Source organism: Kogia breviceps, chromosome 6 (assembly GCF_026419965.1).
Source record: "Kogia breviceps isolate mKogBre1 chromosome 6, mKogBre1 haplotype 1, whole genome shotgun sequence".
In the NCBI taxonomy this organism is placed as follows: domain Eukaryota; kingdom Metazoa; phylum Chordata; class Mammalia; order Artiodactyla; family Physeteridae; genus Kogia; species Kogia breviceps.
The window spans coordinates 20,362,682-20,374,757 of NC_081315.1; the positions used below are offsets into that span (position 1 = coordinate 20,362,682).

A 12,076-nucleotide genomic window follows, 5' to 3' on the forward strand; every position below is an offset into this window, starting at 1 on the left:
TTCCTGGATTCCTACATTGTGTAATTGCTTAAGATATAATCCCGGGGTTTAAGATCTAAAGCCTAAAATGTCATAGAAAACCTTCATGGGATCATAGGAAAAAAAACTTAAAAAAATTTTGTTTTTACTCATGGTAAGAGATTTTGTATGATATGAAACTTATATTGAAACTACAGATAATTTTAAATCTCTGAATGGTATAATGTGATTTCAGATCTTTTTTCCAGTATCATTCTCTTTCCTTTTCCCATCTCCCCAAATAACATATCTGATTGATAAACACAGCTTTTATTTACTTATTTATTTTTTGAGAGAAAGGCTCTTGGCTATAATGTCTAAAGTGCTGAGGACATGATTCATTTCAAGCCAGGATATAGTTCTAAGGGATGAAAAAAATAAGGGTGAGAGTGCAAATTTAGAAAAAAAATCCGTTTCTGTTATATTAAATAATCACTGTTGCAGCTTCCCTGGTAGTGCAGTGGCTAAGAATCCGCCTGCCAATGCAGGGGACACAGGTTCGATCCCTGGTCTGGGAAGATCCCACACGCCGCGGAGCAACTAAGCCCATGTGCCACAACTACGAGCCTGAGCTCTAGAGCCCACGAGCCACAACTACCAAGCCAGTGTGCCACAACTAGTGAAGCCTGCTCACCTAGAGCCCGTGCTCCGCAACAAGAGGAGCCACTGCAATGAGAAGCCCGCGCACCGCAACGAAGATTAGACCCCACTCACCGCAACTAAAGAAAGCCCGCACGCAGCAACAAAGCCCAACACAGCCAAAAATTAATTAATTAATTAATTAAAAAATAATCACTGTAATGAGACTTAGGCAGCACAAGCATCTTTCATCCTGTTTACATGTGCCCCAGCCAGGATATTGGTGGCCCACCTGTTGTCACTGCTACAGCTTACTGAGAAGGAAAGTTTAGGCAAATTGTCACTAGACAGGCTGTATTTCACAGGCTTCTGTGAAATAGACTGATTTGTATAAAAATATACATTGCTGTTCTGTGTCAGTGGCCTCAGTTCTTTGAAAGATACTTCCATGATTGTGTCTGTCTTATTGATTTTGAAAACACACAGTTTAAACATCTCATTTGCATTCACTGAGGTACTGCTTCGTGGGCAGGGTAATCAAATGGACTGTTTACACACCTTTTAGGTGTCAGCAACTCAGCTTGTTTGTCCATCCGAGCCCTCTTAGTGAGAGGTAGTTCTCTGGTCCTACCTAGTATGACTGAGAATCCTCTAAAATGGGGGTGGCAGAGTTCTGTCGATTGGTCTCATGGAGCCGGTCCATGGAACAGTAGTTTTTAATTTAGCACATTGTTTTTCCATGTCAGTATAGAATGACAGCGCCTTTGTTAATTGGTTTCTATCGGGCAGTTTAAACTTCTTCAGTAGAACCATAGCCTTGATTTGATTTGTTAACATATGATTTTTCAGCTGCAGGTAGACTCCTAGAAATTCAAGAAAACTAAATGTACTAATAGATGAGTTAACACGTCAACAATCACTTGGCTGTAGTGAGAAACAAGAAAGCTATTAAGAATTGTAAATATTAAAAATGATAACTGAACAACTAAATGTTAGTCCAGTATATATATTGGGTTGGCCAAAAGGTTCGTTCGGTTTTTTCCGTAAGATGGCTCTTGTAGCACTTGGTTGTCTTTAGCTTCATTCGAAACAATTTTGTTAGATTGTATGTGACAGCTGTCATATCAGCGTGCATTTAAAAAAAGACATCAAAATCGGTGATTTTTTGTGTGTAGCCATTTTAATATTGAAGATGGAAAGAAAACATTTTTGGCCTGTTATGCTTTATTATTTCAAGAAAGGTAAAAACGCAACTGAAACAAGATTTGTGCAGTGTATGGAGAAGGTGCTGTGACTGATTGAACATGTCAAAAGTGGTTTGCTAAGTTTCGTGCTGGAGATTTCTCACTAGACGATGCTCTGCGGTCGGTAGACCAGCTGAAGTTGATAGCGATCAAATCGAGACATTAATTGAGAACAATCACCGTTATACCACCAGGGAGATAGCCGACATACTCGGAATATCCACATCAAGCTTTGGAAATCATGTGCACCAGCTAGGTTATGTTAATCACTTTGATGTTTCGGTTCCATGTAAGTTAAGCGGGGAAAAAACCTTCTTGACCATATTTCCGCCTGCGATTCTCTACTTAAACGTAACAAAAACGTCCCATTTTTAAAACAAATTGTGACGGGCAATGACAAGTGGATACTGTACAATAATGTGGAATGGAAGAGATCGTGGGGCAAGTGAAATGAACACCACCAACCACACCAAAGGCTGGTCTTCATCCAGAGAAGGTGATGTTGTGTATATGGTGGGATTGGAAGGGAGTCCTCTATTATGAGCTCCTTCTGGAAAACCAAACGATTAATTCCAAAAAGTACTGCTCCCAGTTAGACCAACTGAAAGCAGCACTGGACTAAAAGCATCCAGAATTAGTCAACAGAAAATGCATAATCTTCCATCAGGATAATGCAAGACCGCGTGTTTCTTTGATGACCAGGCAAAAACTGTTACAGCTTGGCCGGGAAGTTCTGATTCATCCGCCATATTCACCAGACATTGCACCTTCGAATTTCATTTCAGTCTTTACAAAATTCTCTTAATGAAAAAAATTTCAGTTCCCTGGAAGACTGTAAGAGGCACCTGGAACAGTTCTTTGCACAAAAAGATAAAAAAGTTTTGGGAAGATGGAATTATGAAGTTGCCTGAAAAATGGCAGAAGGTAGTGGAACAAAAGGGTGAATACGTTCAATAAAGTTCTTGGCGAAAATGAAAAATGTGTCTTTTATTTTTACTTTAAAAACTAAAGGCACCTTTTTGGCCAACCCAATACTTCATTAGCATATGATGTGGAACACAGAGTAACTCATTTGCAAAGGTGAGAAGTTAATCTGGGAATGAGAAATGGCCCCTCAGTATGACTCCACCTATTGCAGTCACAGCCGATACGCCCGTGGCTTACAAGTGTGCCGCTGACCAGTGTCATCTCCTGCCTGTTCTCCCCAGACACCCTTGCACTTGGCGGTGATCACCAAGCAGGAGGCTGTGGTGGAGGACTTGCTGAGGGCCGGGGCCGACCTGAGCCTTCTGGACCGCTTGGGTAACTCTGTTTTGCACCTGGCTTCCAAAGAAGGACATGATACAATTCTCAGTATTTTACTCAAGCACAAGAAGGCATCACAACTTATCAACCACCCCAACGGGGAAGGTAAGAGACAGTCACACATCGTGGTATAACCCTCTCTGTCTGCTTTCTACACAAAAAGCAGCTCTCTGGTAAATGTGTGTTAATTGATTGGCACCCCAGAGTGCTTTCCTTAATCACTTGGAATTCATCACCTCTTAAGGAAATTCCTGTTGCTGGCTGTAGCTAATTCCTTTAAAGATGATTTGGAATAGTCAGTCAGTAGGCGGAAAAAGCAAAGGCCTGAGCAAACACCAGTCTTGGTATGTAGAAAGCATCCTTTATTCGGAGAATGTTTCTGTGCTCTCAGTGTCTTCTGAGAACGTGAAAGGAGTCTGGGTTTACATGCAGAACTGACTTACAGCACCTGTAAGACTGTCTGGAGGAGAGACTCTGTCAGCACTAGACATGCTGACCCCCGACAGCCCTCCGTCCCCGTGACCATGCCTGTGCTTGGGCTGCAGGTCTGAGCGCCATTCACGTAGCCATGATGAGCAACAGCTTGCCGTGCCTCCTGCTACTCATGGCCGCGGGGGCCGACGTCAACGCGCAGGAGCGGAAGTCGGGGCGCACGGCGCTGCATCTGGCCGTGGAGCACGACAACATCTCCTTGGCTGGCTGCCTGCTCCTGGAGGTGAAGGACGCGCTTACCTGCCTTTGCATTCAATTCCCAAAGGGGATTTGGGGCAATCTTTTCAAAGAATGATGTCGCGAGCAGGTTATCTCCCTACATTCTGCTCCACCTTTGTAATATCTACTCTTATCTACTCGACGCTTCAGAATAGCAGCTCAGGCTCTCCTGGCATCCTTTGCCTGGTTATTTCTAACTGGGGATTTCTTCAATGGCAGAGCCTGCCCAAAATAGCAACAGGGCTGGTAATGTGACCCGGGGAGCCATGCAGACAGGGGGAGGTGGGGACAAAAGGGCGAGAGAACCTTGGACTAACCCTTTTCTGTGTGGGGGGATTTTAGGGTGATGCCCATGTAGACAGCACCACCTATGATGGAACTACACCCCTGCACATAGCGGCTGGGAGAGGGTCCACGAGGCTGGCAGCTCTTCTCAAGGCAGCAGGTAAGGCAGCCTGGCGGTCGGTGATGGAAAATGTCATCAGGAATGCAAACCCAGCCTCAACCCAGCCGTGCCACCTTCTTAAGCCACAGACCCGCTGCAGAAAGGCACAAGTAAATAAAAGGTCTCTGGCAAATGACATTCAACTGCCGTAAAGGCACTGTTTGGACTAGTAATCGTGGGCTTCGTGCTGACAGTCAGGTTAGTTTTTACTCTCCAGTTCACCTGTTTGTTTTGGATGTGGGCTGTCCTCATTGACTCCCATGACAAGAGATCCTCTTAACGCTGAATCGAATTCCTTGTAGAACTCGGAGCAGTATCCACCCTCAGGTCATGTCACAAGTCCTCAGAAGGAAAAGTTTACTGGTATAAGAAATGACTTAAAGACTTCCTTTTGCAAGAAAGGTCCCCGAGAAGCCAAAGTAATAGGAAAAAACAAATGGGCTGTGTGTTGAGTTCTGTCCTGTGCCAGGCACTAAAAATGGCTAGCTTCTGTTGGGCTAGGCACTTCACATGCACTGTCTCATTTAGCCTTACTTAATCCACAATAACCCTTTAAGACAAATCCCATTATTAGTCCCATTTTATAGCCAAGGAAACAGACTAGAGAGACTTCTGCATCCCAGTCTCAGGGCCCCAGTAAGGGGCAGAGCTGTGAGTCACACCTCGTCACCCTGAACTTCCAGAACCTATTCTCTCTGCTGTGTTTCTGTCCCGTTTTGCTCAAGGATTTGAAGGTGTTATTCCAATTCAATCCTCTCTTCCTGTGAAATATAGAAAAATTATTCCTGCTCATCCTTGAATCTCTACTGCCTTGTGTATTTATGCATGCATGCATGCATGCATGCGGTGCACGGGCCTCTCACTGTTGTGGCCTCTCCCGTTGTGGCGCGCAGGCTCCGGACGCGCAGGCTCAGCGGCCATGGCTCACAGGCCCAGCCGCTCCGCGGCACGTGGGATCTTCCCGGACCGGGGCACGAACCCGCGTTCTCTGCATCGGCAGGCGGACTTTCAACCACTGCGCCACCAGGGAAACCCATGCCTTGTGTATTTAGAACCTCAAAATAATGTTTAATGGAATTGGTATCTCAAGCCTGTCCTGGAATTTTTCTTTGGCAGCACTACATTTTTCTGACATCACATCCCGAATAAGCAGCAGCCTTTTCTTTCCTCCTTTGTCAGGCTGACGTTCCCGTGAACGAGACGATGATTGCAGTGTGTATGAATAGTGTGGGGAGTAACGTTATAATTAAGAAATGCCTTCAGATGAGAAGCTCTGACCCTTCCAAGAATGCTTTGTCTCTAATTCTCAGTATCCCATGAAAGGAGTAGCAAGTAGCAGTTTCTCCAGTATATAAATGAAGAAACTCAGAAGAAAAACCTAGTCCTGGGCTTCCCTGGTGGCGCAGTGGTTGAGAATCTGCCTGCCAATGCAGGGGACACGGGTTCGAGCCCTGGTCCGGGAAGATCCAACGTGCCGCGGACAACTAAGCCCGTGCGCCACAACTACTGAGCCTGCGCTCTAGAGCCCGTGAGCCACGACTGCTGAAGCCTGTGCACCTAGAGCCTAGGCTCCGCAATAAGAGAAGCCACCGTAATGAGAAGCCTGTGCACCGCAACGAAGAGTAGCCCCCACTCACTGCAACTAGAGAGAGCCCACGCACAGCAGCGAAGACCCAATGCAGCCAAAAATAAAATTTAAATTTAAAACAAAAACAAAAAACCTAGTCCTGAGCTCAGAGTCATGAAGAAGATCACTTAAGGAACAGACCTAGTTCAGCTTCTCCATCTTTGGTCCTGCAAATTGTTCATCCTAGTTTCTCTACTGTTTCCGTGGTCAGGTGACACTGCCCCAGAGATCAGGCTGCAGCTGGAAGAACGGAGTAAGAAGTGGCGTGCAGATCCTCTCGTTAGGCACTCCCTATTACTGAAGTTGTCAAAAGTCAGACGTCCTCCCAGCAAGACTAAAACAAGGTCCTCTTTCCAAAAGGAGAGCGTGCTAAACCTCCTAGTGTTCATCAGGCAGCAAGCTCAACACTCTCTGAATAAAAATTCTCTCTCCAAGCCTTTGAGAAGTTAACTCTAGCCTTAATTTTTGAGTTACTTCAGGTGTTTCTTGCTGCTAGCTAAGGGACAGACTAGATTTTCCAAGATTGGCCCTAACTTTTTCAACAACTCCACATCCTACCAGAAGGTTTTCTTGGCATTTTGCATTTAAGGTTCAGTGCCGTACCCAGGAATAAAGTGGAACAGGTTGGCACTAGACAGCAAGCAGCGTTGCTCTTTTGAGGAAGCAGGTGAAGAGGCTGAGAGACGTGCGGTGCTGGGCATCGGTTTGAACATTTAGGACCTTAATCCTGAGCGTGCACCCTAGTCCCTGTCAACTGCTGCCGTCAGTCCTCGGGTTAAAGACGCATTGTTCACCTGAAAACTGTCCTGTAGCGTTCAGTGTGAGAGTCGGCGTGTTCCAGGTCTTTGGGTTTTGAAAGTGTCCTTGGCCATATGGGCTATCTGCAGTCACCTTTACAGTCAAGATGCATTAGAATTTATTTAAATTTTTAAATTTAAAAGCAGGTTTCTGGATATTTCAGTAGAAATGTGTGTTTTATATGTTTATAAATAAACATGTTTTATCTATTTATAGACACTGACCCCTGCAGGCAGTTAGAAGTCGACAAGATGTGGGTTCACCTAACGCTGTGTAACTTGACTTCGCAGGAGCAGATCCCCTGGCGGAGAACTTTGAGCCTCTGTACGACCTGGATGACTCTTGGGACGAGGATGGAGAGGACGAAGGAGCCCTGCCGGGAACCACTCCTCTGGACACGGCCGCCAGCTGGCAGGTGAGGGTGGCTCCGCCTGTGTGCTGGCTGCTCCTGAGGGAGCTCCAGGTCCAGGGGCGTCAGACCAGGTGGCCTTCCTCGCTCTTTACTCCCCAAAGCACATGCCTGTTATTTTTTAAGAAAGTCTGCTTGTCAAGAGCTGTGTTTATCTTGAAAAGCCTATCTGTGAAAGATCTAGGTCAGCAGAGTTCTGAGTGTAAAAGTATCTGCCTAATCAGATCAGAGTGAGATGAGAGGAACACAGAATTCACGTTGCAGGTCACCCACTCTGAACTTAAGACCACACTTGCTCCCGTCTCAGTCTCTGAAGCCAGGATAAATGTTACGGTTAGCTTGAACTTCGGTAAGTGATTTCTGAGCATAAAAAGAAATGGGGATTCTTCTGAGGCTCTGCACAAACATAAACAAAGTAAACAGCCTTCAAGCTTTCCTCGGAACTCTGCTGACCTGAGAGCCGAAGGCGAAAGCAGTTACTCGGTCTTTGGGCCCAGGGAGGGGAGCCAGAGGGAGGAGGTGGGCGGCGCACACGTGCCCAACCCAGCTAAAGAACCCTTCTTAGGGGCCGGTGCTGCGCCCTGTCCAAACTGCTCGCTTGCCTCCTCGCGGGCCGTGTGGGTTGCGCTGAGTGACCCTGGCAGAGAGACCACACGGCTCGCTTTACGTTGAACGCCTGGCTTTCCCAGAAGCCTCACCACAGAACACAGAGATAACCCACTTCAGTGACCCCGTGTGGTCCTCGCCCAGGTCAGCCGGCCACCGAGTGGCTGCAGAGAGCACAGAACAGCCCCCAGAGCTATGGAGTTGGGGTTTTTTTTTCTCCCTTTTAACCTAAGACTTTTCTGGCCCCGCAGTTAAAATGTGCACGGTGCCAGGAGGCTGACCCCAAGCCCTGTGAGCATTTGTACACCTCAGTTTGAGCAAGTTCGTAAAACTCATTCTCAGAAGCCTTTTTACTAGGGAGGAGGGGCAGCCACGGAACCCAGCTTCACAGCTCAGCGTGAGCTCAGCCCTCTCCCTCGCTCTCAGGAAACATCGCCGACCGACACGTGGCCGACTGGGTGGCCGAGACTGCCTGTGCCCCTCAGAAGGGCCGTGGCCTTGGCTCTCTGTGAGGCTGGGTTGGGTCTTCCTACCCACCTCAGGCAGCTCCTGTGGGGCGGGGCACGGCCTCCCAGGCCGAGAGCCCCCCAGAGGGCACACGCATTCCCGGGCGATGGCACCGACTCCTCTTCCCATGCCTCCGTCTTTGGGGTCCTCGCCCCTCCTGAGGAGGACATGCCGAGTTCTTTATTACATGAAGCAGGTTTCCCTCATGGTCCCTTTAATGTGTAACACTGCCCCGTGTTTTTCTTCCCAACAGGTATTTGACATATTAAATGGGAAACCCTACGAGCCAGAGTTTACATCTGATGATTTACTGGCACAAGGTGAGTTGTGGGAGAAGCGGGCCCTTTGAGCCAGTGTCATCTCCACCCTGTCACTGAAAGGGGGGTCAGGGTGTGCTGTGAAAGGCACAGGGGCTTCCTTCAGAATCAGGAGACCCTGGAGGGGTGCCACGGGGAAGGTCCAGCTGTAAATTACGACAGCGGGGGGGGGGTGCTGCTGCTGACGTTCAAGTGAAGGAGCGTGACGGCTTCCGCGGGGCGGGAGGGTGAGTGGTGTGGCGGTGACCCGTCCCTCCGGAGCGTCCCTGGTCGGTTAGGACGGTCGTGTTTCTTCTTTATTTTCCTCAGGAGACATGAAGCAGCTGACTGAACATACTAAGTTGCAGCTCTACAAGTTGCTAGAAATTCCCGATCCAGACAAAAACTGGGCTACTCTGGCACAGAAATTGGGTTTGGGGATACTAAATAATGCCTTCCGGCTGAGCCCTGCTCCTTCCAAAACTCTTATGGACAACTATGAGGTAACACGTCATCTTACACCTTGGACTACGTTTATCTGACTTTGCTCTGTTAACATCATTGGCCGGAGCATAATCCCTTTCCTTCTCCCTTAACTCGGAGGAAGAAAATCAGTCATTACCCGTGTCCTGGGAGGGTTGACCCAGGACAGCAGGAAACCCACCTTGGCTGTTTTCAGACACCTTGAGACTTGCTGCAGAAATGCTACTTAGAGTGTCAGGATGGTCACAGAACTTTGATCTCCCTGAACAAAGACGAAAGACTGTAAACCAACCTTCATGCCTTGCCCTCCCCGAGAACGTGCCTTGATACCATGTCAGCACATGGAACCAGTGACGTGACTCCTTGCGGAGCCATTACCTGGTGATGCTTTCATTTCTAAAACGAAAAGGTAGAAAAACATGGGGTGAAATTACTTTCTATGGCAAAGTTCATCATCAGCTCGTTTCTCAGTGGTTTTCAGAGCTTCAGGGATATGGGGTAGACTTCACTCTGGGTAGCGTTTTACTGCCTCAGCACTTTCTCTGCTTACTATAAAGTGCTTCTCCGTGATTTCCTGAGTGGTCTTTGAGCTGAAACAGGAAACTTGATTCAAAGGCAGCGTATTTTTTAGTTGCTCTCTGCGCTGAGAGCAACCTCCCAGGAAGGGGCGTGCCGTCGCCGTCGTGTTGACAGCCTGCCTGCTTGTCCCTGCGTAGCTTTGAACGCAGACACACCCTCTTTCTTCATTTCTGTCTCGCAGGTCTCTGGGGGGACAATAAAAGAGCTGGTGGAGGCCCTGAGGCAGATGGGCTATACCGAAGCCATTGAAGTGATCCAGGCGGCCTTCTGCACGTCGGGCAGCGCGGCCACCAGCCCGGTGGAGGCTGCCCCCGAGGCCCACTCGCTGCCCTTCTCGCCTGCCTCCACAGGGCAGCAAATAGGTAAAAAAAAAAGACTGAAAAAGTGGTCGAGACATTTCCCCGCCCCGCCAGGCTGGCGCCTTCAGCCTCTGAGGCTGTGGCCTGTCCTCTCCTCCCCACCACCATCTCCCGGACACGCCGTCTGCTATGTCCGTCTCCCTTGGGGACCACGGGTTGTACTGTCTTCCCCTCCGGATGCTACCATTCAGGGCAGGGGCTGTCCCCACAAGAGCCACGTGGGCACACGAGTCGCTCAGGTTCACGGTAGATACCGAAACAGCAGGCTGCGGGTGGTGAAGGCCAGCATTACTTCTCTCGCTTCTTAAATTTACGAAAGAGAGAGAAATGTGCAGACCCGGGTCGGTGGAAGCAGGACTAGCGCCCCAGGCTGTGGGCTGACGCTGCGACGCTTCCCAGGCTCCCCACCTCCAGCGGTCCTGTCTCTCCTTCTCCCTTCAGCCTCCTCCCCGTATCCACGATGCTGACCTGTCACCCCACCTAAAACACGTGCCCTAATGGACTCTCAGCACCCCAGTCCTCTATTTCCCTTCAAATGTATTCTCCCACTCTAACCACGAATTCTCTCATGCTCTCTCCTCCTACACTGCCAGCACCCCTTCCCGCTCCTTACTCATCCCGTGTCCTCGCCTCACTCCACCGGGAACATAGAAACCACTAGACTTCTCTCATCTTTGCACCATCAAACCACCAGCCCGCCCGGGCCCGCCTCTTGCCCGGCCAGGTCCTGCTCCTCTAACCCTCGCCTCTCTCTCATGCCTTAGCATTTTCTCCCTCCCAACTAGATCCCCTAGCAAGCGTGCTGTAGTTTCTCTCATCTTTTCAAAATAAAACAAAACAGAAACCAACCAACAAACATCCCTTTGGTTCCCCCATCCCCTTTAGCCGCAGCCCGATTTCTCTGTTCTCCTACCCAGCCAGGCTTCCCGGAAGAATTTTGTAGAGTTACTCTCTCCACCCCTTCACCTCTCTCCTAGACGCCCTGCCCCTGCAGTCGGCCTCTACCCCACCCCTGCACCAGGCCTCCGCTCGTCACGGGGGCAGCATCTGCTCAGGTCTGGTCTCCACCCTTGCCGGCTCCTCTGCCTCTCGGGCGCGTATCACAGGGGCCACTCCTCAGACAGCCTCCCCTCTGGGCTCTTCCCTATAGCATGCTCACCTCCACACGCACCTTTTAAAGTTGCAGCCTCCAGAGCCCCATCCTAGGCGCTCCTTACTTGTCCTCACCTGCCCAGGACTCTTGATACCCACTCCAGCCGGGCTCGGCGCTGGCCACGGCGGTCACAGGCACCGCCATCCTCCAAGAGGTTGCGACCGCGTGTGAACGCTCGCTGGCCCTGGCCACCCCCGCGCAGCCCACCTTCATCTCTTGCCTCGACACCTGCGGCAGCTCCCACTCAGTCTCCCCGTTGCCAGTCTATCCGCCCGCCTTCAGTCCATTCTCTACACAGCAGGTAGTGTGATGCTTTCTAAAAGGATGTTCCTCCCTCCCCTTCATTCAGCCATTCAACAGATCTCTACCGAGCACGTCTCGCATGCCCACCCAGCAGTTTCGCAGGCGCTGAGCGTCAGAGACCGCGTCCCTGCTGTATCTGCTCTCTTTCAGACACCGCTTCTCCTGCCCTTCCTCCTGCCCTGCCGCGTGTCCCTTCTGTCCCCCCCCCCCCACCCCAGATCACTAGTCCGATCCAGGCTCAGGGTCTTTGAGCTTTCTCGTCCCCTTCCCTGCAAAGGTCCTTACCTGGCGGGCTCCTTGCCGTTCAGTTTCAGCACTGGTGTCACCTTGCTGGGGTGGGAGGGTCCTTCCTAGGGGAGTGAGGACAGGTGTTGTGCAAGCTTTAGAAAGGAATAGCATATCCACCAGAAAACCACCCACATCTCCTGTCATATGACCTGGCGCTCCGTCTACACAGAGAAGTAGGTAAATACTTATATTTTAAAAAGCCTTAAGCCCTCAACTTGTAGTTATTTTTAAAATACCTCACAGTTCCTAGCACGTACCAGAAACCCATAAAGATTGATGGGTTGAATAAATCAATAACAATAGCCATGCCACTGCCATTAAGGTCTTAACGTTTTAACATTGGGATTTAATATACAAGATAGTTTT

General features: G+C 49.3%; 2 protein-coding genes across 10 annotated transcripts in view; one reads left to right on the forward strand and one right to left on the reverse strand.

The window, feature by feature from the left end:
* Positions 1-12,076, forward strand: part of NFKB1 (nuclear factor kappa B subunit 1) — a 124,383-nt gene that overhangs the window by 110,638 nt on the left and 1,669 nt on the right. For all 3 annotated transcript variants that reach the window (XM_059067303.2, XM_059067304.2, XM_067035551.1), the window contains 7 exons: positions 3,050-3,251; positions 3,692-3,861; positions 4,200-4,302; positions 7,018-7,142; positions 8,503-8,569; positions 8,876-9,048; positions 9,789-9,969. In XM_059067303.2, coding sequence (XP_058923286.1) covers positions 3,050-3,251; positions 3,692-3,861; positions 4,200-4,302; positions 7,018-7,142; positions 8,503-8,569; positions 8,876-9,048; positions 9,789-9,969 — 1,021 coding nt within the window. The remainder of the gene's footprint in view (positions 1-3,049; positions 3,252-3,691; positions 3,862-4,199; positions 4,303-7,017; positions 7,143-8,502; positions 8,570-8,875; positions 9,049-9,788; positions 9,970-12,076) is intronic.
* The window catches only part of MANBA (mannosidase beta), a 167,172-nt gene continuing 158,583 nt past the window's right edge, over positions 3,488-12,076 (reverse strand). For 2 of the 7 annotated variants that reach the window (XR_010840971.1, XR_010840968.1), the window contains 2 exons: positions 11,708-11,772; positions 5,856-9,792 (listed from right to left, as the gene is read on the reverse strand). The gene's annotated coding sequence lies outside the window, so the exon portion shown is untranslated. Of the gene's footprint in view, positions 4,645-5,850; positions 9,793-11,707; positions 11,773-12,076 lie in introns of those variants that run through there. The other 5 variants (XR_010840969.1, XR_010840970.1, XR_010840973.1 and 2 more) reach the window with 5 other exon arrangements.